The sequence below is a fragment of the Saccopteryx leptura genome, chromosome X (assembly GCF_036850995.1).
Source record: "Saccopteryx leptura isolate mSacLep1 chromosome X, mSacLep1_pri_phased_curated, whole genome shotgun sequence".
NCBI lineage: Eukaryota > Metazoa > Chordata > Mammalia > Chiroptera > Emballonuridae > Saccopteryx > Saccopteryx leptura.
The window spans coordinates 25,135,314-25,162,756 of NC_089516.1; the positions used below are offsets into that span (position 1 = coordinate 25,135,314).

The window sequence follows — 27,443 nt, forward strand, 5'->3', positions numbered from 1 at the left end:
AAGTCTGAACGATGTTTTATTTTTAAAAAATGACCAGATTTCCTGTGTTACATCCGTCTAAGACTCACTCTTGACACTTGTCTCAGTCACGTGATACATTTATCCGTCCCACCCTAAAGGCCGGTCCGTGGAAATATTTTCTGACATTAAACCGGTCTGTGGCCCAAAACTGGTTGGGGACCACTGATGTAGAGCTCAAAGGGTAATGATTTTGAGGAAAGGGTAATGATCAGTAGGGGCTTAATAGAATTTCACTAACACTTGAAGATCTCGCCAGCTTCGCCAGGGTGAAATAGTGTAGGTGGGGAAGGGCTGGAAGCGAGAATTAGAGACTGTTGAAATAGCAGAGATGAGAGACAACTGTCCTGTAGTCTAGGGTTTCCACAATGCAGACACTGAGGAGCACACAATTAAAGATGTATTTTCCAGCTGGAGGCATAGGATTTGAAATGAATCTCATGGATAATATAAGAGAAAAGAGGAATCAGGGCTGACGTCTAGGTTTTTGAGCTAAGTGAACGGGCAATTTACACTCAAGGAGCTCTGTAGGAGCCAATTTATGTAGGAGAGGAAATCAATTATTCTTGACTTGGCTATGTTATGTTTGAGACACTTGTTAGGCAGCCAAAATAAGAAGTTGAATAAGAACTGGTTGGAAATAAAATGTTGACTGTCAGCATTATTTGCTTGAAATTTGAAACTATAGGATATCCAGGGCAGGTGGAATTATATTTAGAAAATGGACTTTCATTTTCCTTCTTCTGCTAAGATGTTTGTATTTTTTTTGTCTTTTTTTTTAAAAAAAAAGTATTGACTTTACTGGGGCAACATTGGCTAATGAAATTATTTATATATAGGTTTCAAGTATACAATACTACACTACATCATCTGTACACTGTATTTTGTGTTCACTGCCCAAAGTCAAGTCTCCTTCCATCACCATCTCTCCCCTCTTTAACGTCCTATACCTCTCCCACCCCCTTTCCATCTGGTAACCACCACACTGCTGTCTGTATCTATGAGTTTTTTCCCTTATATAGCTCTAACATGGACATAGTCCCCAAAGAGCACTGATTTTACACTACTCAGCCTATTCCTGAGTCTTTATCTCTGAAATAGAAAAAAAAAATCCTTCCTTTTAAACTTAGCTATCAAATGTTAAGCACTTCACAGTCCTGTCTATAATCTTGAATTGCCACTGCTGACATATGAAAGACCAACGTATGAAGGAAAATCAATAAGTCCAAAAAATCCTAACGTTTCTACCTAGAGAGAACAGAAAGATACATTTAAGAAAAAGATGAAAACAACAGAGAAGGGGGATTGCAGAAAGGAGTAAAGAATTTGAAGCTATGACTACCTGTGCTAGGGCCATTGTAGGGTCATTCCAAATTTAACTTTTGGTTAAGCTACTTGCTTGTGGGTATCGTAAGTGGCCTCATCATAGACTAATTGGGAGAGATGACTCTAACCATCACATATCTGAAATGGCTTTTAATATATGTTAGTAAATGGTGAAATATAATGGAATATAAAGATATGTCTTGAATATATCTACCAACCATGTATCATCTTTTTGGTCTAATTAAAATCCAAAGTCAAATGTGATTATAATATTAAATTGATTATTCTTCATGCATATTATTATTGCTTCTATTATCATGAAAAATAACAACAATATAAAAATATTGTCCCCATCCCAGGCACCTTCTGAATTTTGAATCATTCAGATATAAAATAAAAAAGAAATGGTTTGTGGGAAAAATATCTGTTATTTTACTATACATTATTTTTAAATTTTTATACTGGTTTACATACCCTTCCTTTATTTCACCAAACATCATATTATTCATATTATTATGTTTTATAAATATCATCAAGAGCCTATTATGTGTAATTATATAATGACATTTTAAGTGAGTTTTAGGGAGATTTTTTTTATCCTGTGTCTATTTAACTAAAAAGTGTTAATAACTTACCTTTACTGGGTAGTAAAAAAATTCAATCCTGCATATTGAGTGTGTCAAGATTTGGGGGAAATTAGAATGAAGAAATTAGTAGTCAGATAATTCTCTGACTTCTCCCTGAATGATCTATTAAATTATGGCAAAAATGTTTTACTTGAATTTTCTTTATGGTTGTCTTAATCTTTCAATTCCTGATGTACCCACAGACACAGGCTTTCTGCTAGTGTAAGCTTGAGTGTGATTTATGACATATTACATTTACAACATCTAATATAAAGAATAATAGGATGAAATGTGCAATCAGCTAGAATTGGACATCAAGTGTCATACAGTTTAAATATATCTTATATTACTTTGTCCAATTTCTCAGAATATACAGCTGCTATTAAATGGTAGGGTACTGGATTTCATAGAAAACAATGTATTCATGGATTTTTCTCACATGTAAAAACAAATCACAATAATATGAAGACTATTTTCCCTTGGTTACTAAGAAGTATTAACAAAATGATATACTTACAGAGTTCTGTTAATTGTTCTAGACATATTTTCAAATATGCCCCATATTAACTGAATCCACAATATCCCATAAGAAATTCTCCCCCTCAAAAGTCTCATTTATGGATTGAAATAAATGAAATTGTCATTACAAAGGTAAAAAATGGTTGACTATCTGTTGGTTTCACCTGATCCAACCTACCATAATTATAAAGCCTAATTTTCCAGGCTTTGACATCCTGGTTTTTTGAGGAGCACTCTTCTTTGCCTAATTACAGAGTGCTGACTATTCCTCTTCACTTTATGATTTCCCAGAATAGAATAAAAACATGGATGTGTTAGAAAATCCCTATGATTTGTACCCTATTACAAATAATGAGCTAAGAAGACCAAGCTGCAGATTTTTAATTGCCTTTTCAAAGAGAGACTCATAAAATTTCTAGCCAGTGGTTTGAAAGAAGAGCAGTTGTTCTTTTTCTCTGGTTTGAGCTATTTCAGTAGTCACAATATTTAATATTTTTTCAGTAGTTTACCAGCTATCAACCATCTTACTAGCCATACATTCCTTCTAATGATCCCTTTAACCCATTAAGTAGATTAGCCAAGTATGAGCACCAAACTATTTTCTTTGAGTCAATGATAAAAGGGCTTATGCAAGATGATGTGAGATGACTCACAAAAGATTTATTATTTATCATCTATACATTACGAAAGTAAAAGCAGCATGAGATGATCTCAGAAAAGCAATTTTCTGGTTAGACACTAAAATAAAGTAAATGTATGATAAATTGACAAATTCACATTGCCAATGTTATGGAAAAAATGAGGCAGCAAAAAAAAGATGTACTTTTCAATTTCAATAAGGGAGCTGCTTCCTATGACCTGTTAATTCATTATATTTTTAATCAGAAAGAGTAAACACTAGTGTTCAGAAACCCAGAGTGAGGGGAAGCTACTCGCTTTCAGAAAGCATATTAGAGGTTGGAAATCGCACCCGGATTTGGGTTATGTCTTTTGGTTCTGCGTTGTTAGTAGGCCTCTGTTATTAGAGTAGCAGTTGCAAACGCATAGGTGGGTTTGCCAGTGACAACTCACAATTTGTGCAAAGTTGAGTCTTCGAAACTGAGCAAATTTGCTCTCAATTTCCCTCCAGCGATTGCTGAGCTGGATCTGGGTTGGCTCCACTGCCATTGCAGCCCCATCCTCAGACAAGCCCTCAGCTTGCCTACGCACTGCGTTCAGCTCCTCTTTCTTCTTCTGCAACTCACGGTCAATTTCCTAGTGAGCAAAACCAATACAGGGCCCAGGGCAGTTAGCTGACCACATCAACCGACCTGCAAGCAGCACACACTTCTCTCAGAAATGGTCATAGGCTGTTATCATTTCCTTCTTGCGTCTCATAATTGACAAATATGGCAGCTCTCACTGTCATCGTCACCCAAGAATCCAAATTTCACCTCAGTTACCCTTTGACTGCTCAGTTTTAGATGTTCTAATTAAGAAACATCTTTAAATGGGTCTAACACTTTTCTTTCTTCTAAATTCCTCTGCTGTGCTGCAAGCTGACCCAAATTTCAGTGATTGCTTATTTTTTTTGGGGGGGGGACCATCCAAAAAGAATATGCTTTACAGGGTAAAGGGATAAATTATTTATTTCTTTTTTATTAAGTTGTGAGGAACTCAACAGAAAAGGAGGCAAAGTAAAAAGTGTAAAATAATAACAGAAAAAACACATCTTCAGACAAGATGCAAATAAATCTAGAGATCTGACAATGATGGGTGAAGATGCTTTGATGGAATGAATGGGCTAACATGAGAAAGAAGCCATCCGTATATCGATAAGTCATTTGTTCATCTGGAACAAAGATACACAGAGTCAATTACAATTTTACCAGAAAACACATGACAGTTCTTAATTCATTTTTACACTGTCTAAAAAGAAAACAGTTTATTCATTCAACGTATGTCAGTTGAAAAACACTCAGTAGAATACATTTACTAAAACAAAATACAATACAAGGAAATACATCAAATCAGAAGAGAACGCTAAGAAAGAAGACAATCACATCAACATTTTAAATGGGAGCCCCAAAGTTAAAGTTAAAGAAAGAAAATGGCAGCAAGAAAATCGAGGATTGACATTCTAAAACAACATTACCTTTATTTTCCTTTTATCTCTTGGGTCAGGTAGGCTGGCTAATTTTTTTTCAATGTCATCCAAGCACTGCAGGAGATCATCAGCCTGCCTCTTGTACTGATACCACTGATGAGAAATTTCTAGAGCCTTTTTTCTTCTTTGAGACCTCAAATCCTGTTCATGGTGCAGATATTATTAAAATATCAATATATATGTATAGTACACTTCTGGCTGTAGTTATTTCAAAATAATTTGCGTCCCTCACCTTCTTGTACAACTTTGGTTAGATTTCCATTAAAATGCTAAACATATAATTAGATGATCAAATCATGAACATATGGGATAGGACTCTTGGATATGAAGCTAAGAAACCTGAATGACCTACTTCAAGTATTTTCTCTTGGCGTGTTTAAATTTGATTAGAAAGCCTATTATATTTAATTGACTTAACGAGTCAACTAAATTGTCACATAGTCTATTTGAAATAGTTTAATATAAACACAACTGAGCTGACCAGATACTTGTACAAACTTAAGTTTAAATTTGACTTTTAAAATAGGTTAAAAAAATTCTAAACTTCCTATCTTATTCCCTGGGTTCATATACAAAACTTTTAAGTTTATGTAGTCAAATAACTACCTTCATGGTTTTAGAAATCCCTGTAAAGACATTGCATGGGCCATTGATATTTTATAATTAGAAAGATAAAATCATCTTACTTATCATATAAATTGTTTCAAGCTCTATATGTAGAAGTGTGAGAATTGTATTTATGTGACTGTATGTGAACATGACAACTCAAGTGTTACAAAAATATTTTCTCATTCAAGGCCTGTATGGCCAACGTTTTCTTCCTTGATCAAATCATGCTCCAAATGTAAAATAATGCATTATTTTACCAGGAAAAGGGACAGTAAATAGTTTCCAATCAACCCGATGAGATAAATAAATATGGGTGATTGATTTAATAATCAACAGAGGGGCGGGGATTAATCCCCCTGCTCAGTACAACTACACGCAGGGTCTTCCCTATCAATACAATTAGCAGAAAGGCCATTTTATGGCAATACAAGGGAATATTAAGAGTTGGATACAGCTTTCCTTTCTTCAGAGTAGTAGCAATTAGGGACTCATGTACAGATTTAACCGGAGCAAAAGAAAATAATGAATATCAAAGAACCACTGAAATATTCATTGCATTAGAAAGTTTTTTTTACCTTCTTTGAAATATTTCATAAGCACTAGAATTAGAGCCAGTGGGCAGGTTAGTACAGTTACTGAATTGGGTGGTGTCAATTGGCTTGGCAAGGGGAGTTGATTTTCATTAACGCTTCTAGCACATACTTGCAATAATAAATCTAGATTCTGCTCTCCATTTTGTTGAAAACTGGGGATGGAAAATTTACTGCAGTTTACATTTTTAGTTGAATTTCTAAACCTCTGTGGCGGTAATAATTGCCTGGCACAAGACAGGCGGAATGCTGCTTTTTTCAAAGGTACCAAGATACAGTCGCATGAATGAGAGTTGACAGCGCCGTGTTCACACAGCTCATGTCTTTGCCAAGAGAAAGGGCTGTGCTCCTAAAATCTGAAAGTCCTTTTATGTCCTAAGTACAAGGTGATATTTACTTTGTAAAGATATTTAGAGGCATTATGGAGATTTCTTTACAGGTATGCCAGATAAACATTAAACACTGCTGTCCGGTGGGACACATATCATCGTCTGACCAGTGTAGACGCCGCAGAAAGCGTGGTCACAGTTGGAAGCATGTGAATCACACAGATTTCTGATTTTCTGAGCACATTGTGGCTTGCTCTTGCATTCCCCTGAGGAATGGACCTTTTATGTTTACTACATTTATCAGCAGTTACCTTCGGAACACCTGCTGGTCAATGAGACTTTCCCTGGTGGATTACTTGCAGGCACAATATTATGTAATTACTTTCTCAGCAGTGTTTATTTGGTTGTCTGGCTCTATGGAAAAGGTTTTATATTCTTATTTGCATATAGAAAGCAGACTCCATCCACTTACTAGGTGGGTTCACCCTATAGCTACAGAGCTCTGGGAGAGTGATTTACAATGAGAAGTTCGGCTACTAACAGTGTTAGAAAATCAGCCATGCATGCAAATAGTGAATACTGCAAAACACATTGCAAAAGGGTTATTTCACAGAAATCTTCACATGTCCAGAACTTCACATGTCCCGAACTTCCCAGGTATTGTTATAGAAAAACCAATACTCTATTCTGTCCTTCCTGCACAAATCCACATTAATCACATGGGAACTTGAAGCAATCCACTGTCACTGGTTAATAAGACAGTACCAGTTCTTTGTCAAAGATATTAAAATTAATTTTGAGAATTCCTATAAGAATAGCATTAGACTCTTGCAGATGCTAAGGTGAGTTGTAAAGAGCGACTCTATTAAAGGGAAAATACAATTTATTGGAAAAAAAATCAAATAGCATCCCAGGGCTTATTAAACAAATATTAGGTTACCAAAAAAATTGGTCCTAGTCAAAACCACTAAAATATAGGAAGTAGGAAGCCCAAAAATATATAGATTGGTTATTTTGGCAGTTAAGTAGGTGTTTGTTTGTTTTTCCAAAACAAATGTAAAACTAACTTATAAAAAGAAACTATATTACAAAATGAAATGTATAAACACTATATATGGTGCATTTTCATCTTTTGATTTCTACTCCGAAAAAAAATAAAAACTGTCTAAGCAAAACAAACTCAAAAATTTTAAGCAACACATTTTTCAAAACCAAACACACCACTCAAAAATGTTAAATAAACACACATGAACTGAAAAAGACGTCTTTCCGGTAAGATTCTTAAGCAGATTTTATTTATGCCCGATCTATTTTCCCCTACATATGAAAAGAAACCACAGGCAAGGTATATTATAATTGTAGCTCTAATACCTTGAGAGCATTATGTTTTGTCTGTAACAGCTGCTGTTTTATCTTTATTTCCTCTCGCTTTCTCTCATCTGTGATTCTTTGTTGTAAGTTGTCTCCTCTTTGCAACAATTCTTTTACAGTACCCTCATTGTCTTCACTCTGATTAAAAACAACAAGTACAGTCTTCATTTGGCTTTTTACAAAGCTGTACATTTTTAACAGAGACAATAAAACATCTTATTTAAACACACCAAAAAATTCCAATTTCAAACTTTCAGGGAATGTTATTATAAGATGCTGTGCTCATAGTTTTTCTTTTATAGGTTGTACTTTAACTTTTCAAAGAAGTTAGATCCCTCCATCCTAGTTCAAAAGGACATACTTGATAAGGGGATATGTAGGCAGACCTTGCAGTCAGCTACTTCATCATTCAGACAAGCCCTGAGTCGCTGTGAAAGCATTCTTTTGGCTTTGATTTGTCAGTATATTTTTAGAAATTTAAAAAGCTTGGGGGAGTGAACTCAACTTGTCATTTATAATGCTAGCTAATCCATATGGGAACACGGATGTGGATGTGTGAGTGTGAGATGGCAACAAATCTTAACATTTTAACACACTCACTCCTAAGTGAAAACGTTTTGTGCTAAATGTACTCTAATTTCTAATCATCTCTGCTTTAAATAACCTAATTGCCCATATTTATGATAAATATTAGGGCATTAGTAAAAAAATGATGTGTTAAATTGCTGTCAAATACTGCAAATGATTTTTACACATGTCATAAATGCATGTTATTTTTAAATAAATATAATCAAATAATTAAAATACAGATTAGAAAAAATGGCTTTAGACATTATCAATGTGTATTAGGCTTTTTTAGACTCCAAAAAATACTGTTATTTTATGTACTTTGAATTAAAATGATTTGAATTAGTGCGTCTGAGATACTAGCATGTGTGACCATGTCATTTTTCATGTCTAGTTTCTTGTCTTTCTTTTAATTCAATATATAAATACTTTCTATCAAGGTGGTCCACCCTACAATGGTACCCAAGGTTCTCCGATGAACTAAGAATAACAAATATTAGACAATCTTTTAAAATTCCTATGTATGTGTGTGGATAACTATTCATGGTATAAGATATCACATTTTCAAATCTATAGTGCATATTTAACCTTCCACACACAACTAAGGAACTGTTCTTTTTTAAAATAAATGGAATTTTTATCCGATATCTAACAGTTACTAGTGTACTGCAATACTGTAACAGACATCTACAGGAGTGGGCAAGAGTAGGTTTACAATTGTGAGTACATGAAACACAGAGGTTATTCTTGTATTATTATTTATTTTTGTGTTATTTTCCATATGAACCGTTGTACACCTAATTTTGCCCACCCTTGTATATTTCTAGTGTGTAAAAGACCTTCCTTACACTAATATGTATTTTAAAAGTCTGCAACATTTGCTAGGGCTGAGGACAGAAGGAAATAAACAAACAAGAATAAAAAACCCACTTTACTTCTCTGCCTGCACCAGGTGAGAGGTATTGGGGAGAGGCGGTGATCAGCCCAAGAGGGAAGCATCAGTCTTTTTCAGCCCATGCCCTCTGGTTTCTTCTTTGCCATGAAGAAGAGAGAGTTGTAACTCAGCATCTTGGAAAGCATCTTCTTGTCTTTCTTTCCAGGAGCTGAGTTGGCCAGGCCACGAGACCCTTTCCCCGGGGGTGGGGATTGATTCAGACAGCTCCCAGAAGTCAGAATCGACACCAGTGGGAATTAAGATGGGTGGAAATGGTTTGCCTATAGCTTCACATGCTCAGCATTTAAAATATATCTATTGCCTTTTGATGTCCTTTTCAAGCATTGTCTGAGAAGTTTTTAGCATCAATACCTGTCAGAAATCTCTAGCGTTATATATATATAAAAGTTAAGAATGCCACATAGGTGATGGCCGTGAAGGAAAGGAAAGGAAATTGTGACAAAATGGTGGAGGAAAAAAATAAGTCTGTGTAAAGGAATGTGACGCGGAAATAGTCAAGCCAGAGAGAAATATGAGACATTTTGAAATTAATCAGGGTTGAATAAGAATGTTACGAGTTTGAGAATAGCCTGCATGGTTACATTTCTTTACTCCTGTGAAATAAGCAGCATAAATTTGTATGTATTTTAGACATACACTGTACTATTTAGTCAACTTTTTGGGTAAAACCACTTGTGGTAAACTTGAGTATACAATGTCGATACTGTATGTGACTGCCCCTTCTCTGAAGTCAGTGCTCCGTTACCGAAAACATGACTGACCCAAAATATCAGCCATCACTCAGAGTTGAGTTTCATATTAAATTTCCAGTTTCTTTTCTGATTTGACTTTTTTCCACATTACACGTTATCCTCTGAATTTGAAAAGAGTACCGGTCAAAACAAAATTGCTGAGCTATTTATTAGAATCTGTGTGTGTTCCTATATGGACATACTAGAGTACTTGGGCCTTCATAATAAAAGCTAAACAAGAATACTTTGAATTCGTAAGAAATGTGCAAGGTATGGCTTGAAAATTTAGTTGGAGACTTGGGTTATGCCATTTCCGTCCGTATTATTTACTCATTTTCACTTCTAGTTCATTCACACTTCTATCACAACCAATTTACCATATCTTTATTGAAGTCTTCCTCTTTCAGATTCACCCCCTGCTGAATTTCAGCCTCCAGTGGTTCAAGCAATTTTTGTATATCTGAGTTAAACTGCTCCAATTCCTTCAAAGGAATGGAGGCCTAAAAAAAAAAGATAGTGCTAATTTAAATTAAAATTACTTTTTATTAGAAACATAAACCAAAAAAAAACCAACAACAAAACTAAAACATTCGTTCAACCTCCTGTTGTTAAAATAATGACATGCATTATGTTTCCATGTTATACTTTCTGTGAGTTTTGAAATACAACTGGGAAAGTATCTGAGGATGCCAATAAAGACAAACATTTAACATCATCAGAGCTGAACACACATGCAAGACGACGCAATTCATCATTCTGCTGTTTCAACAAAAGTCAATTTCCATATATTTGACTGGGCTAATTGTTAATATTCTCAAGTTGTATTTGATCTTATTTGAAGTATTCTGATATAAATCCCATTTGGGTAACTATGTCTTATCAGAAATTGCCTCATTCATCAAAGAACAGCAACCTTAGGTGGAAATGCAGAACTCTCTTCCTCCTCCTCCGAAAAACTACATGGCAATCTGGTCAGATGTTTCAAATGACATTTTTAGCATGGAGAATTTGACAGGCATGCTCTCGTAAGACAAACAATACCATCAGTGTGCCTTAGAAATGCTTTCTTCGGTAGCACAACACATTTAAATGAATGAAACCAGAATATTTCACATAAAAATATCCAAATTATATGTTTTCCAACATTACAAACATCACAGTTTGTTGAATTTTTAAATTCATAATGAGCATAGTCTCTATGAACTTCAAAATACCTTGTTCTTCTAAAGAATCCACTTGAAGAGGACTGCTGAATGATACCATATTGCAAATCAAATATATACTCAAAACAGTAGGCAATATTTAATTAGAAAAGTTCAAACAGTTAATGAAACATTCTATTTGATCTTTATTCTGCACTCAGTTTCTTTGCATTAAAACACTAGAAAATATTTTATAGTTGGCAGCTTTTATAGAAATCTTATTTTCTAATAGAACTAAACATTTTGCATTGGTAAAACCAAATCAAAAACAACCCCCAGTGTCTTAGGCAAGGATGATGGCATTCAACAAGTTTGGTTCTCACCTGCTCTTTCCCCATCATATTCCCAATCATAGCTGTGTTGGATTAAATAGGAGACTTTTAGAGGACAGTAAGGGTAAGCGTTCAAGGAAGAAACAAATATCTACATGTAGAGTGAATAATCAAATGCTATTTACCAGGACATGATTGTCACATGAAATATGCAGAAACGCGTTTCTTCTAGACACTTCTACACATGCCAGAAAAGATTTATGGGCTCTTTTTTCAAGAGACTAATTTTTGGTACTAGTTTTTAAATCGGGATGATTGTTTGTAATTTGAAATGTCATTATGAGGCTCTTGAATTGGTTTTAAATATGCTTAAAAGATGTTACCATGGCCTCCATTTAAAAATCACATCTTGTTCAAAGTATCATAAAAGTAAAAAGATTAACAGCCTTGATGATAATAACTATGCAAAGTTTTTTATGGTATTTTATGTTGTTGAATTGTTATTTGTTTTTGCTAATATGAATAAGAGCAACTGTACTCCTTTATATCAATGGTCCCCAACCTTAAATGGGCCACGGACTGGTTTAATGTCAGAAAATATTTTCATAGACCAGCCTTTAGGGTGGGACGGATAAATGTATCACGTGACCGAGACAAGCGTCAAGAGTGAGTCTTAGACGGATGTAACAGAGGGAATCTTGTCATTTTTAAAAATAAAACATCATTCAGACTTAAATATAAATAAAACAGAAATAATGTAAGTTATTTATTCTTTCTCTTAGGACTGGTACCAAATGGCCCATGGACCAGTACCGGTCCGTGGGCCGGGGGTTGGGGACCACTGCTTTACATGGCTTTGTGACTATCTGATGATAGATGATGTTTAAAATAACTTTTATTCAGTGTTTAGATGTCAAAATAAAATGGACCCATTTGCTTGTTTTGGTGTTTTCCTCCCACACCTCTTCCTTCCTCAGCTCCTCCTTGCTCCACATACTCAAATGTAGCAGCTTCAGAGGCTCAGAACTTGGGCCTCCCTACCATTTTCTTAAATCCTCTTCCCTAATAAATTCTATGATCTTCCAAAATTTAACCACAGCTTTCATAAAATCTCCCAAATAGTCATCTTTAGCTATGACTTCCTTCTGAATCCCAATCTAAAGTCCCCCAAAGCCAGGTGAGTTCTCACTTGAAGTTCAACCTGTCTAAAAATGAGCTCATTATCATTCCGCCAAACTGCTGGCAACATCAACTGCCCAAGTCTTGTTAAGAGATGACCATTTTTTCTCAGTCACTCAGGTTTAAAATGTGTGTTGTGTCATTTTTCAACGCTTGACCCTGCTGTCCAATAAATATCAAATCATTGCCAATTAGGTCACCACGACCCACTGACCTTCTGTTCCCAGAGATCCTGTCTCCTCCCCTCACAAGGAGTTATGGCAATGACAACCATACAGGGGTATAATCTGCTTCCCACCTCACCAGTGCGCCAGTTCTATCCTGCGCACTGGGATCAGGTCAATAATACACTCCCAAAACATGGCTTTCATTATGATATTTCTCTGCTCAAAATTACAAGTAGAATCATGTCCAAAATCCAGCGAGATGGTCAAGGCTTCCCCTAATCTTGTCCTAAAGACCTTTCTAGCCGTTTAGGAGGCATCCTAATATTGACCTTTGGTGCCAGTCTACAGGCCAGCTCCTGTTACCTCTCCCTCAAGGTCGTCAGAATGTTTCTAATGTTCTGGCGAACAGTCTAAGCCCCTCCATGCGAATGCCTAGACTGAACCCAAGTTCCACTATGTACTAGCTGAGGGAACCAGGACAAGCTATTTGTCCTCTTTGAGCCTCAGTTTTCTTATTTGTAACGTAAGAATAAGGAAAATAGCTATCTCATAGAAATACTAGGAGAATCAAATATGTTAGAATGTTGTCCAATATATCCAAAATGCTCAACCAACACTGGTTATTATTTTCTACATGTGCAATAAATATAGGCTCTTATGGCTTCCTCTCAAAATCAGACCCACCTGTTGGCTCAATTCAAGAATTCCTCTTTTTAAAACATACTGTTTATGGAGGATAAAACTTATTGACATGGTGGTTTATTTTCCCAAGGTATATGACAAGTTCATGGTGAACACAAAGAAATTGACACTCCCGTTTGGCAAAGCTGTGTCGTTCTGAACAACAAAAATTATTGACTTATTAATCTGGATCAATGTAGAGGAGTGGGCTCAAAGAGAGCGTCATAGGGCTGTGCACATATTCTGCCCTGTGTGGTGTTTTCACATTATTTAGGGACATAAAAAGCATGCATCCCCCACAAAGCAAGAGGAATGGGTTCCATGAACACCCCATGAAGATGAGGAGAAGTTTAGCTGTCCTGTCCAACCTAGAGTCACTTCCAGTACACACTATACACTCTTAAATGAGTATTTTTAACATGTAGTTGGTATGAAATATTATATAATTGTATTAGTTTCAGGTGTACAATATACTGATTTCCTAAAAAACTAAGTGAATAAAAATAAACAATTCAAGGGAGTTTCTAAATGAATCTAGAATTTGAAATAACACAATTTCCATTATAAAATTGAAAAGGCCTTTCTGATAAGCACTTCATGTGTGGATGTATATTAATTTCTGGCCAAATGCTACCAACGACATGATACCAGCTGGTACAAAAGTAATATAAGGAGATATAAACAGATTTTAGGAAACACTACTACAAAATGAATAACTAAATTATCCAAGCAAGATAATGTAAGCTTAGATTTCATTAGGAATATGCTTAGAGTCCAGATTTCCTGATCCAAGCCTACTCTGCATTCGTTAAAAAGGTCACTATGCAGATTAGGGATTTGAATTAATCTCTGTGGTTCCAAAATGAACAACCAGAATCAATGAACAGAAATTATTTGCAGTCTGAATTTTTGTTTACTATAGGAACAACTGATGAACATTGGAAATATATTTTTTCTTTCTAAAAGCACTAATTTTAAAGTAGTGACTTTCTCCTTGCTGAAAGTATACAACTGAAGGCAGAAGGATGATATATTAGGGTACATGTTGGAAATGAGACACTTTTCACATGAATATGTCCCCCAAATTTTATCAACTGACAGAAAGTTCTTTCCTCTGAAGGTAAAGGATTTTGTTTACCTATAGCAGTGCAGCTAAATAGAAATACAATGTGAGCCATATACTGTATTTTTTGCTCCACAAGATGCACTTTTTTTTCCTCAAAAGTGGAGGGGAAAATGACCGTGCATCTTATGGAGTGAAAAATATGGTATTGTACTAAATATTTTAACACACCATTTGGTTCAGAATATTTTTTTCTTATTTCTCTCTGTAAAACACTAGATGCACTTGTCTTATGGTCAGGTGCATCTTATAGAGTGAAAAATATGGTATGTAATTTTAAATTTATTTATTTATTTATTTATTTATTTTAGAGAGGAGAGGGAGAGACAGAGAGAGAGAGAGGAGAGACAGAGAGAGAGAGAAGGGGGGAGGAGCTAAAAGCATCAACTCCCATATGTGCCTTGACCAGGCAAGCCCAGGGTTTCGAACCGGCGACCTCAGCATTTCCAGGTCGATGCTTTATCCACTGCGCCACCACAGGTCAGGCGGTATGTAATTTTAGATATTTTACTTAACCAATATGATCAAACTATTATCATATAAACCTATAATCAACATAAATGAAATATTTTACATTTACTTTTTCATTTTAAGTCCCAAAACCCACTGTGTGTTTAACACATACAGCACATCTGAGTAGGCATACTTCAAATACTCAATCGCCATATGTGGTCCATGGCTACCATATCAGACAGTATAGAGCAGTAGTAGCTATTATACCAACAACATTGAAAAGGACCAATAGATCATTATCAGTTTGAAATATGCCACAGGATTAATCTTGCTAATAATAGGCAAAATACTAATGTTTAATTCAGTGAATTCCAGTGGATTTAGATAATTCAGGAAATGTCCATCTTATTCACTTGCATTCAGATATGTTTTCTGAGAGGAATTTTCAGGAAGCCATCTGGGAATAGAAAAACTTATGGGAACGGGTTTGACATGTTATATCAGCAGTCTATTCATCATTTATGTGTAATTCTAGGTTGTGTTTCAGGATCTTACACATTTGAATACAATGTCATTTGACTTTCAAGGGTTTATGCTTTGTCTCATCAGTACACTTTTTAATTCTTGAAGGGGGAATATATTTTACACTACTCTATATTTTGCATAACAAACATAACTCTTCTTTTATACAGAAAAGGAGCTTATGATGTCAGTTACAAGATTTAGAACACCCAATATATTAGCTAAATTAACCGGTGACCAATTTTGTAATCAAAATAAGCATAGCTACTCAACTCAATCATTTTCGCTCTGCTATTGGCCTATCAGACCAGCCATGTGACATCTGTGTGATTAATCTTTGTTCCAACACAAGGGTTTGGGAAAACTTACTGCCTTCCTTAAGAGTCATGATAATTCTAATATGAAAAGCATTTTCCTGACCAAAAAAATTTTATATGTCATTCTTGGTCTTCATTATCTTTGTAATTTGTAATTCTTATGAAAATTTATAAAATGCATATAAGCAGGAATCCATAATTTAATAGCTCACTCTTGAGTTACCCAAGTTTAAAACATATGAAGTATATAATATCCAACTTTTCAGTTCAGAATTAGATTAAATTATTTGAAGAAGTTGAAATCAATGATGGGTAAATCATCTTAATTATTGTGTGAATTACTTCTATTGACTTGAACTAAAATTTATGACCACAGAAAACCGGAATCACAATTAAACCACACAGTGTTAGACAGCGTACAAAGGAGAGGTTTTAGAGTACATAGAAAATAGTCACACAAAGTTATAGTATCACAGGAGGAGGTATAGACCAGGCATAGGTTTTGTACAATTCTTTACTTACCTTTGCATGTTAAGAGCTTTGGCATGACTGTGCAGTCATACAAAATACAAATAAAGGAAAACATAGGGAAGTTTAATAACCAAAGAGATAGATAAACGGACACAAAAGAAAGAAGAGACAGAGAAACTGAGAAAGACAACACTTTGTTTTCCTTGATATTTTAATGTTATTTCAGAGTACTGAACAGCTATTAATTGTGCTTTGCTGTATGCTTTAGGATTAATGAAGTTTAAGGCTTTCTTAAAATTTTAGCATTAAAGGTGACTTATATAACAAGTTAACAAACAATCACAGACTGGTAAGAGCAAAATCAATTACAAATTAATTCATTGTTCATTGGAAGCATTCCAAAGTACTCAGATACATTTTGTCATTTTTTTAAATGCAAGCTTTCTTTTGGTTAAATATTACTTCCAACGTGCATAGATACACTAACATAATAATGACTGTGTTTACACAGACAGTAGAGTAAACATTTGTTAATATGGAATAAGTAATCTCAGTCATCACGATAAATGGTCACTACATTCAAATTACACTAAAATCTAAATTGAAAATAAATAACCCAAGTGCTACCGATTGGCTGAAAATAGCTTCAAATCAATCAGTCCCCCCTTTTCATTCTGTAGCTTTGAAATTTATTTATCATTACAATATTGGTATAGAATAAAATGAAATAGGAATAATTCATGGAAACTGAAATGAATCAACTTTCATGGACCAGTAACATCCTGTAATACAGAAAAGATACACTACTGATATGGTATGAAGAGTTATTAAAACCAAAATATCTGGAGAGGAAAGAAAACCTACAAAGAGAAATAGGCATAATGAAAATATATATCTAGAACAAATATTATCAGATAATGTAGTGTAAAGATTTATTCATTTACTCATTGAAATTCATAAGCGAGAACTCCAAGAAATATAAGAAATGATACATAAACCTAAAACAAATTCAGCTTGCAATAGGGACATTTCATTGGTTGCATTCTTTTGATATTAGGTAAGGTATTGCTTTATCTTTGATGCCTTGGGGATAAAAATGAAAAAAAAAATGTGATAACTTTCCAAATTTGTGAAGCTATTTAAAGGATATTACCCAGGACATTCCTATTGGTTTTGCATTGATGAGATTAATTTTATGCTCACACTTTTCAGAATTGGCTACAAAATATATTAGCTGGTTAAGATATATTGGTGGTTCAAGTACCAGTCCACTGTCCCCTTCATGTTAAGTATAACTTTAATATTTTTCTACCTCGTGATTACATTAATTTAGTACTAGCAATTGAAATAGAGGTGAAAAGGAATCAGCATTAAAATATATATATGGGGAGAAAGTTGAATTAAAAGTGAAAACAACATTGTAAAAAACTTTATTTTGTCTTCTTTTTCTATTTCCTTTCTTTCTCTCCTTACCTCTGTTCCTCTCTCATTTCTGTCCTTCATTTGATTATTTTTGTTTGGAATACAAAGAAGTGTACTAAAGTAACTGTGTTTTTAGCAAAACTAGATATATTTATGCTAACACATGCTAGACTAACATACATCTGATGAAATCAATATAGGTAATAAGGTTCATGAAGGTCAGCATGCGGGAGCAGAAAAATCCATGGACTGGGATCTAACGTTGTGTAACCAAGCTATCTAAGTGTGAGAACTTGACCAACTCACTGGCTCTCACTGCCCCCTATAAATGTGGGAAGTCCCTAGTTCAAGAAATGATTACTTTTGCATCTGTTGACTGATTGAAGGACTAATTTTCTTTTTTAAAGGATCACAGTCAGGAATCAACCAACATATTTAATCACTTAGAGTGTCATGCTAATAAGCCACAGTTAGTTCTAGCCCATGACACTGCTCACCAAATTCAATTAATGTCTACTTTGGAAACATTTTAGATAATTGCAAAAGGGAATTTTTACCAGAGTTTCAACAGAATGAACCTTGCTATAGGGATAGGAAATTCAATCGTGAAAAAAATGTTAATATAGAAATTCCAATACCAGGTTCATTTCACATTTATTTTAGTAAAAGAAAATTAGCAGGTCTATTAGTATCAATACATAGTTTGGGTATTAATCTGTTACTATTACTTCAGGATTTTAGCTGTAATTGTGACATGTTTCATACTCTATAAATTGTGCAATGTCTGTAGATCTTTACCTACGTTTTCATCTATACTTTCTATTATAATCTCTTCATAGAAAATTTCACTAAAAAGTACATATATAATAAGAATAACTGCACCAATTTACGGATCCTGTTCTCTTCTATTATAGAAGGTATTTTATTATAAACAGGCTAAAAAGGGAAAAAAGATCAACATATTTATATTGATAATGCTAATTGTTGATAAGTAGGTTCTAATTAAAATGTTCAGAGCCAATAAACCATGTTCTGACATTCTAGGTCATGTTTATAAGATGTATTACTGTTTTCCCACTGATGTTTAGGAGAGTCAAAGTAGCTGTATAAACTATTGTTGCAGGATTTATATATTACATTTCACATATAAAATCATTATTTAAGAGACGATTAGACCCACCCGTGTGGGTTTTTCTTGATGTATTTAACAATAAATGGGAAACTCGCTGGCTTTCTCATAGCTGTAGATATATTTGAAAGTATGAAGCCCATTGAACAATTGCTTTTAATCTGCTAACACTGATTGGAGGTTAAAAACTTGACAATAAAACTATAAATATTTACATATACGATATCAGTTTGTCCAAATCTCAACAATTTTAAGGCCCACTTGGAAATTAAAAGAAAATATGGTATATAATATCCAATGGCACACAAATCTTAAAAAATAATTGGGACACATAGAAAACAAGGTCACCTTTCTCCTCAGAGGAGGGTCAGTAATTTAAAATTTTGGTTACACATTAAAGTGAACTGTCTAAGTTTCTAGAAGAGAAAAGAAATGTATACAAATTATGTGTATAAGCTTCATAATATTCTGCAACAATGTAAAGTAATTGCCTATATTAATAGGACATGCTAGAAAAAGCCTGTTTTACTCAACACTCTTTTGATATTAAATATAGCAATGTAACAAATGTATCTTGATGCACATTTTGTTCTTGTAGTTCCCATGCAGACTTCCATACTCAACTAGTCTTAAATCTTGAGTCATTTTCAGTTTATCATCTTCTTGACCCTCATACGTAATAATTTAACTCTAGTCTACTTGCTGTCTCTAGACTAGTGGGTCTCAGTGTGTGGTCCACTAGAAAATTAGCATCAATATCACCTGGAAACTTGATAGAAATGCAAATTATCAGGCCCTACCCAAGGCCTACTGAGTCATAATCTCCAGGAGCAGTGGGCAGCAATTTGTGTTTTAACTATTCCTCCAAGTACACAAAGGTTTGGTAGTCGCTGCTCTAGACTGTCACTTGTTTTCCATCTCCAGAGATGCGTCCGTATTTGAGTATTCACTGTTTCTCATCTAGACTATTGCTATAGCTTCCAAATTGGTTTCCCTACTGCCTGTCATGATTCAGTTGAATTCTCTTCACAACCACTGCTGGTCTAATCTTTCAATGGCGCATGAAGAAAACCATCAAGAACTCATTGCTCACTGAACTAAGCATAAACTACCAGACTGGTTGCCATGACCTCTGCACATTGTGTCTAATCATCCTTTTCTGTCTCATGTACAACTGAAGCTTCATGCTCCATGCTCTATATTCTGTAACCAAACTAAACTTACTCTCCATTGAACACACTGGGGCTTTTCCATAGGTTTATCTGGACCTGTTATCTCCACTCTGTTGCCACAGTGGCTGCCAAAGTCACTCAACATACACTCATTCTCAGCACAGTATCCATGACACTTCTTGGCCCACCTATAACAGTAAGCTCCTTGAATTGCTAGTAAATTCTTAGCAATATAGGCACCACAGTACCAAACACTGTGCCTTGAAACAGTTGGTAAGAATTCATTCAGACTGTTCCTTTCCCAAACCCTTCCTTCTTTAATTCTTTAAGATCTCCCTCAAATATCATATCTCCTAAATTGCTGACCCTCATCTCCATCTTAGTTTCTTAGGAGATAAAGAAGGGTGTAGAGCTGCCAAAAATACAGGACTACGTGGTCAGTTGATCTTCGCCTTCCTGTTGTCCTTTTATATGCTTCTATCTTCTGTCACGTTCTCTTCCTGACAGCATCCCTCCCCACTGTCCTGTTACACTACCAGTTCAGTCTCCCTAAAGCTGAAAAAGTTGAGATGAGGTGTCTTTCCCCATTGATTCAATTGACTTTAACCAGGGTTCTGAAATTATCACTGATTCCTTTTATTTTTAATTCTGACCTTCGCCATTAAAACTGCCATTTCTCAAACTGATTTCACACAGATTGGGAGGGAATAAGCTTTCTCGAAGTCATTGGATACTACTAACTAACTGAACTGAAATGGGAAAAGGTGCTATTTTATGTATTTTAAGGGTTGTATTTAGGGCAAGCAGAACTTCCTAGCACTTTCTAATTGGTCCTTGCAATGAAAATAGCAAAGACATGCATTATTGGTCCCAGCCTATTCCAGAAGAGTCCAGAAAGACAAATCACCTATTGCTCCATTTCTTTTCCCATAAATTTCTATCTCAACTCTCAAAATTTGGTCATTTGAATCTAAGTATACAATGGAAATAATTATTGATATTAATCATCATTACCATTTTACATCTATATAATGATTTATAGACTTTTCATATATGCTTTAACATATCTTAGATCATTTGATTCTCACCACAATCTTGAGGTTAAAATAAGACAGGCATCATCTTACTACATTTCTATGTAGAAATGAGGCTCTGGAGGGGTGAAGGGTCATATCTCCGATCCCACCCTAAGCAAGTTTTGTGCCTTGAGGTTCAGAGCTTTGTCTTCTCACCATATTGCTCCTCAATGATGGCTAGAATTACCACTGCAGAGAGCTGCATCTAATGGACAAACTCTCAGCCAATCAAAACCGAGAGCCCCATGCCATTGCTTTCTGGGTTTCAGAATTTCTCCCAATGGTCAGTACTGGCAGGAGACAGAGATTTGGTCTTCTTCACCAAATAGTAAATGCAGCCATTGTTAGTGAGTTTCAGATTAAATTTTTGCTCTATTCAACTGCCTTTTCCAGTTGATCTTTAAAAAGGATCCTGAAATTAGTTCTTACACTAAGTCTATGTTCTACCCATATTCCTTCCCAATCTACTTCCGTTTATTTTAACACCATAGGTTATCTTCTAGGTTATTCTCTTATGCAAAACCTAACCATAAGCCCTGGCTGGTTGGCTCAGCAGTAGAGCATTGACTTGGCATGTTGAAGTCCCGGGTTCAATTCCTGGTCAGGGCACATAGGAGAAGTGCCCATCTGCTTCTCCACTCTTTCCTCCTCTCCTTTCTCTCTCTCTCTCTCTCTCTTACCCTCCTGCAGCCAAGGCTCCATTGGAGCAAAGTTGGCCCGGGTGCTGAGGACGGTTCCATGGCCTCTGCCTCAGACACTAGAATGGCTCCGGTTGCAATGGAGCAATGCCCCAGATAGGCAGAGCAATGCCCCCTGGTGGGCATGCCTGATGGATCCCGGTCAGGTGGATGTGGGAGTCTGACTGCCTCCCCCCACTTCTCACTTTGGAAAAATATATAAAAACAAACAAACATAAACTATCTTTAGACTCAATCATAAAAAGGTCATATTCCAACCCAATCTGACCTTGAAGAAGCCCTATAAAAATAGGAACTTGACTTTGAGTTCAAAGGTCACCACTGATAACTCCAGGACTTCCAGAGTGACCATACTCCATAAACAAATACATAAAGTCATTATTTTAAATTTCTGACTGTATCAACAAGAGATCCTTGGCCTGTCAAATTTTAGAAATATCAAGGACCTATTTCATTAGTCCTAATTTTAACTAATTTAACCCGGAAATTTTATACCATGTTCTATGAACAGAATTTGTACCTCCTGAACCATCCCCTCCCCATAGGAAGGAGAAAGACAAAAGGGAAGAAATCCTACCATCTGGTAACTTGTTATTCATTTTATATATTCTTTTCTACATAATTACTTCTTTTGGTAGTGCCGAGCTTTTTCCTTTAAAAATTACCAATCCAATTCAACTCCATTACCTTACACACATTAAAATGAAGTTGCGGAGAAATCAGATGTTCTGCCTAATGCTGAGAAAGTTAGGCCTAGAATTCAGGCTTCAGTGTACACCGCCCCTCCTATTACATACACTATGTGGGATTGCTGGGACTAGCCTCAATCAGTAATTGAGCACCTCCATGAAGACAGACTACTGCTCAGCATATTCTAGGACTGCAATAAGTATGGAAGTCTGTGTTGTAAACTAATTATTTTAAAAGCAAGTATTGTTTCTATCTTTGTATATTCCCATGCTCACTAGGATAATGGATACTCAACATCATTAGCTGACAAAATGAATAAATAAGCAAATGCCAGATACACTTTCCCACATGTTTATGGTCTCATGATAGAGCATAATAGTCCCTTCAAAACTCCCAAATGGGGTCAACCATTGCCTCCAACCGCCTTTATTCATTTAGTGAAAAAGGAGTACTGAAAAAGTAACTCTCATTGTCTTGCCAATGAATATATAATTGAAAATAAGTCTCTTATGCCTTTCTTCAGTATGGAAAACAAAAGATGTACGCCAAGTGGCTCATCTGAGCATGACGTGTGCAGGTATAGTGAGAGAGCTGTACAGAACATAGGACGAAAAAGTCACACACTTCTCTCGGCCACACTAATCTGAGGCTGTTGATGCCGTATGCATTCTCATTGTTCAAAATCTACATATCACAATCATGTGCCATCTTTTATCTCAACCTACTGTTGACAGAATAAAGAAATACCCTGTTTTCTCTTAAATATTCTAGAGCTTAGTAGCACTTAATATATATATATATATATATATATATATATATATATATATATATAAATGGGAAGAATACAAAACTTAGTAATAAAGATTAGCATTCATTTCTCTAGATGAATGAAGAAAACCTTTTTGGTTGTTTAAATAATACATACTCTAGGGATAGTTCCAGAAGTAAAGAACAACTTTCTTTTTAAACAGCAGGATACATTCTTACAAAAAAACCAAAAAACTGTCAGATACTTTTCATCTGAAAATGCCTTACGTAAAATAATATATAAATGCACAGAACTGGTTAACTCAAATATTACAAAGAGGAAGCAATGGATTAAGATAAGCTAATACCTTTTTGCTTTGGGGATGTGAGTTTTGAAAGGTACTCTGCTTCACGGACATAAAGTATTTAAAATTCATATTACATTCCATATATTTAATAAATTTCTTTAAATATGTAACAGTGATACAGTAATGTATCACTTAGAAAATGCAGCAATTGTAAACCATGCTGTTATTGTCTGTCAGTATTTATAATTTTTCAAATGTATTTTCCTATTTTTCCAGGAATCAATACTTACCTGACATATTACATCGTATTTGCTCACAAACAGTTCAATGACGTTTTTTTCATTTAAGATTATTTCTAGCCATTATCTGTATATGTAAATAAATGTTTCTTTTACATACATTTTTGTATTTCAAAGCATAACATATATATTGAAATATGTGTCAAACTACATTTTATAAATTTGGGGTTAATTCCTTGCATTCTGACATTCCTCCAAAGAGTTGGAACTATATAATACTGTATTTATATATTGTTGCATGCCACCTATTAGATAAGATTTTTTCTTCATTCAGCATTACATAAATCTGAAGGGTTATCATGCAAAAGTTCCATATCCCCTTGTTCTCCATTAAATTGAATAAATATAAATAGACATATAACATTACAAACATTAAGATATATAAGCTTTGCAATCAGTTGTTGTCATGGCTTGAGCACATCATTACAGCCTAATGGACTCTGTCACAGTAAGAATCGGCCATGAACAAGAGCAAGTTCAGTATACACACATGCGCACATGTGCACAGCCGCTAAGTAGGTATACACACCCCAGAACATGCAGGAGATATACAAGGCCTCATCTGAGAGATCTAATCCGTATTACACACAAGCAATATTGAATTTGGCCAAATACATCAGTAGTGCTTTCTTTAGATGATGTCTGTTGTGCTTTGGCTGTTGCTGGCCTGCAGCGTGCTGTTTGTTACTTTGCTGTAGGTTACCCCTGAAAGTGCATGTAAACCGATGGAGGACGCGGTTCTGGAATAGCTGTGCCATGAAACAGAGAATAACAGAGAGAAAGGAAGACTGTGGGGGGGCAGGAGGAGGGAGAGAGGGAGGGAGGAAGAGACAGAAAGAGAGAGAGAGAGACTGATCTCCCATAAGATTCAGTGATAAAATTTCCTTAAATACATTTTGGCCTTTATTTTCCTTTGGAAAACCTTGCTGTGGGGATTGCACACCCCCTTCAGAGCACTGCGCACCCTTCGCACGAGATCATTTACCACTAGTTTCCACCTTGGAGCAGGTCTTCCTACCTTTCCAGTCTTAATTCTGTGAGAAATGGCTGCAAATCGGTGGTTGAGCTCTGAGATTTGGGGCTCTATTACTTTCCTGCAGTGGCCGCCGCGGTTTGCCATCAAGTTTGCTGCTTGGTCACGCGTGGCATCCATCTTTGGGCGTATGTCGTTCATTTCAGCCTTTAAACGCTAGATGCCGTGAGCAAGAGATAGGGCTTGAAGTTAGTAATTAAATGGAAGTTGCAAGACACTGAGATAACAAGAGAGTGAGAGAAGCGGAAGGGAGGGGAGAAGGAAAAAGGGGGGCTGAGAGGGAGAAGGGGGGAGAGAGAGAAAGAGAGAGAGAGAGAGAAGGAGAGATGGAGAGAACAAAAAACATGCAGATAGAGGGAAGAAAAATGTCAACCAACTCCCATATAATAGGAGAGGAATCAGAATGTGAGTGCTCTCAGGAAAATAGGTAGCTGTCCTTCCTTCCTTCTGATCTGTGTTTACTTAAAGGACTCAGTCTGAGCATCTGAGGAAGGACACAGATTGTTTGCCTCACTTCCCTATTCCTCCTGCAACAACCCTAATATTTTCTATTTAGTTGGCTTTTATCTTATCTTTGCTGAATTTCATAGCTGTGGAAGAACCTTAAGAAGGAGGTAGCAGAAAAGCAATTTCCTATTCCTTCCTGAGTCCCCTTTTGTTTATCATATTGAATGCCATGGGCAAAATGGATTTTCTAACACACAGAGATTCTGTGTCACAGGCAGAGGGACTGCAGGAGGTTCTGTCTGACTCAAGGGGTCACAGGGACTATAAGTGAAATAGCTCAGTTCCTATTACCCCAAAGACCCTGAAGGAATTTCACCATAAGATGACATCCTTTAACTCTATGTCAAGGTCAAAGGGAAGGCAAAATAAGCACCGGCAATAATGTAATGCGTTTTGGGGATAGCTGGAAACCCAGTTACAGTTTTTCATTCAAATATTTGAAATCCTCAGAAAATACCAATTGCATAAAAAAGAAACAAATTGTATAGACAGAAAGTAGAATTGTGGACTGTTCTTTAATTAGTAACCCACTAGTAACCTATTAGTCATATAGAATTATTGAAGACATCTGCAAAACAAAATAAGGAATCATAAATCTAAATGAGATTTGGGAAAATTCACCTCTTCCTTTTTCACTGAGAAAGATGTTATCAAATAAAAATAATAAAGCATTAATAAGCTATATTTGCACCTTATACCTCTCATAGCCTTTACAGGAATCATTTTTTGAAGTAAGATTAAGTTGCCTTTCTTTTGGGAAAGATGACTTAATGTCCTAATAGGTGGTGTCAACACGAAAAGAGAACAAAAAGCCATGTTTAGAAACAGCTAAAAATGAACTAAAAATGATAAATTCAGTTTCATATAGTTTACTGAGATTTGAACAACATTGGCAAAACGTCCAGAGGATCGGACTTTTAGGTGCTCATTCATCTGTGAGTGATGCAGGGAAGGCAGTACTACTATTAAAAAGGACAGCGATCTGCAACATCGCACTGAAATAAATTCTGAAATCCTTTTCTCACCGGTGTTTATGTTGCCTGCATTTAGCTGAGGGGTGGTTATAGACAGATATCCAGATTACAGAACTCCTCAAAGTCATTAACTTCCATTTGAATTAAGAAAGTAAAGAGGGAAGGAAGGAAAAAGAAACGAAGGATGAGAGGGAAGGAGAGAGGGAGAGAGAATTTTTCACTCTTATTAAGAAGCCCTTGTTATCTTTTAGGACAAACATGACTGACATAACTGTTGTGCTGTTTAAAAATTACTTCTCATAATACGTTATTTGCTACCTTAAGCACGTCTTCTTTTTGCTGGGGTTTCTTTTTCTCAGATTCTTCCAGCAGTGCATCAGCATGAGTGATCCAGTTTGTGATGTGATCCACATTCTGGTTAAAGTTTTCCATGTGTTTCTGGTATTCCTTAATTTTACAGAGACAGTCCATGACATATTATTGGTTAGACAATGTTCTTAAAAGGTCTGTCCTATTTCCTATAGTTTTAATAGACAGAAATTCAGTACCTGCCAATTACTCTTACGTGTGATCTCCATATGGAATATAGCACAACCATGGAAAATACATTAAAATACAATTATAGATATTGAATTAAGAGCCAGTATCAATGTGGAGTGAAGGAATTTAAAAATAAAAATATCATTATTGAGTGCTTATGTAAATTTCTTTCACGTGATAAAGAGGGTCTGAAAATCTTCCAGCCTCTTCCCTTACCAACAAGAGGTTCAACCACTCTTCTGCACGGGAGGTGACAGCTATCCAGTTGCTATTCAGAAGACTCAGTTTATCTTCCACCAAGGTTTCCTTCTTGCCCATAACTGCTTTCAAGGCCTCTCCTAGGTCCGTGACACTCTTTAGGTGCGCCTTCTGTTTCTCAATTTCTTTCTGAGTAGCCTGTGAAAAGGACAGCAGTTGAGCTTTGAATAATATGTTGTAGTCTGAAGATTTAATGCACTGACATAGCTGTGTGTATGGTTAGTATGGGAAGATCTCCCAGGGATTGAAACCTTACAGTATGCTTTCACAAATAATAATAATAATAAAAAATCACATCATATACACTGTAGTTTCCTTATTGAAAATATGTGAACATATGTCTACTCATAAACATGATTAATTTCATATGTATTTAAATTTTACATATAAAAGATATACAAATTAACCACCTAAAT

At 35.5% G+C, this 27,443-nt stretch overlaps 1 protein-coding gene across 8 annotated transcripts in view; it reads right to left on the reverse strand.

Moving 5' to 3' along the window:
• Positions 1–27,443, reverse strand: part of DMD (dystrophin) — a 1,890,745-nt gene that overhangs the window by 1,392,775 nt on the left and 470,527 nt on the right. For all 8 annotated transcript variants that reach the window (XM_066356826.1, XM_066356825.1, XM_066356822.1 and 5 more), the window contains 7 exons: positions 26,986–27,165; positions 26,548–26,676; positions 24,734–24,904; positions 10,165–10,287; positions 7,535–7,672; positions 4,624–4,776; positions 3,561–3,743 (listed from right to left, as the gene is read on the reverse strand). In XM_066356826.1, coding sequence (XP_066212923.1) covers positions 3,561–3,743; positions 4,624–4,776; positions 7,535–7,672; positions 10,165–10,287; positions 24,734–24,904; positions 26,548–26,676; positions 26,986–27,165 — 1,077 coding nt within the window. The remainder of the gene's footprint in view (positions 1–3,560; positions 3,744–4,623; positions 4,777–7,534; positions 7,673–10,164; positions 10,288–24,733; positions 24,905–26,547; positions 26,677–26,985; positions 27,166–27,443) is intronic.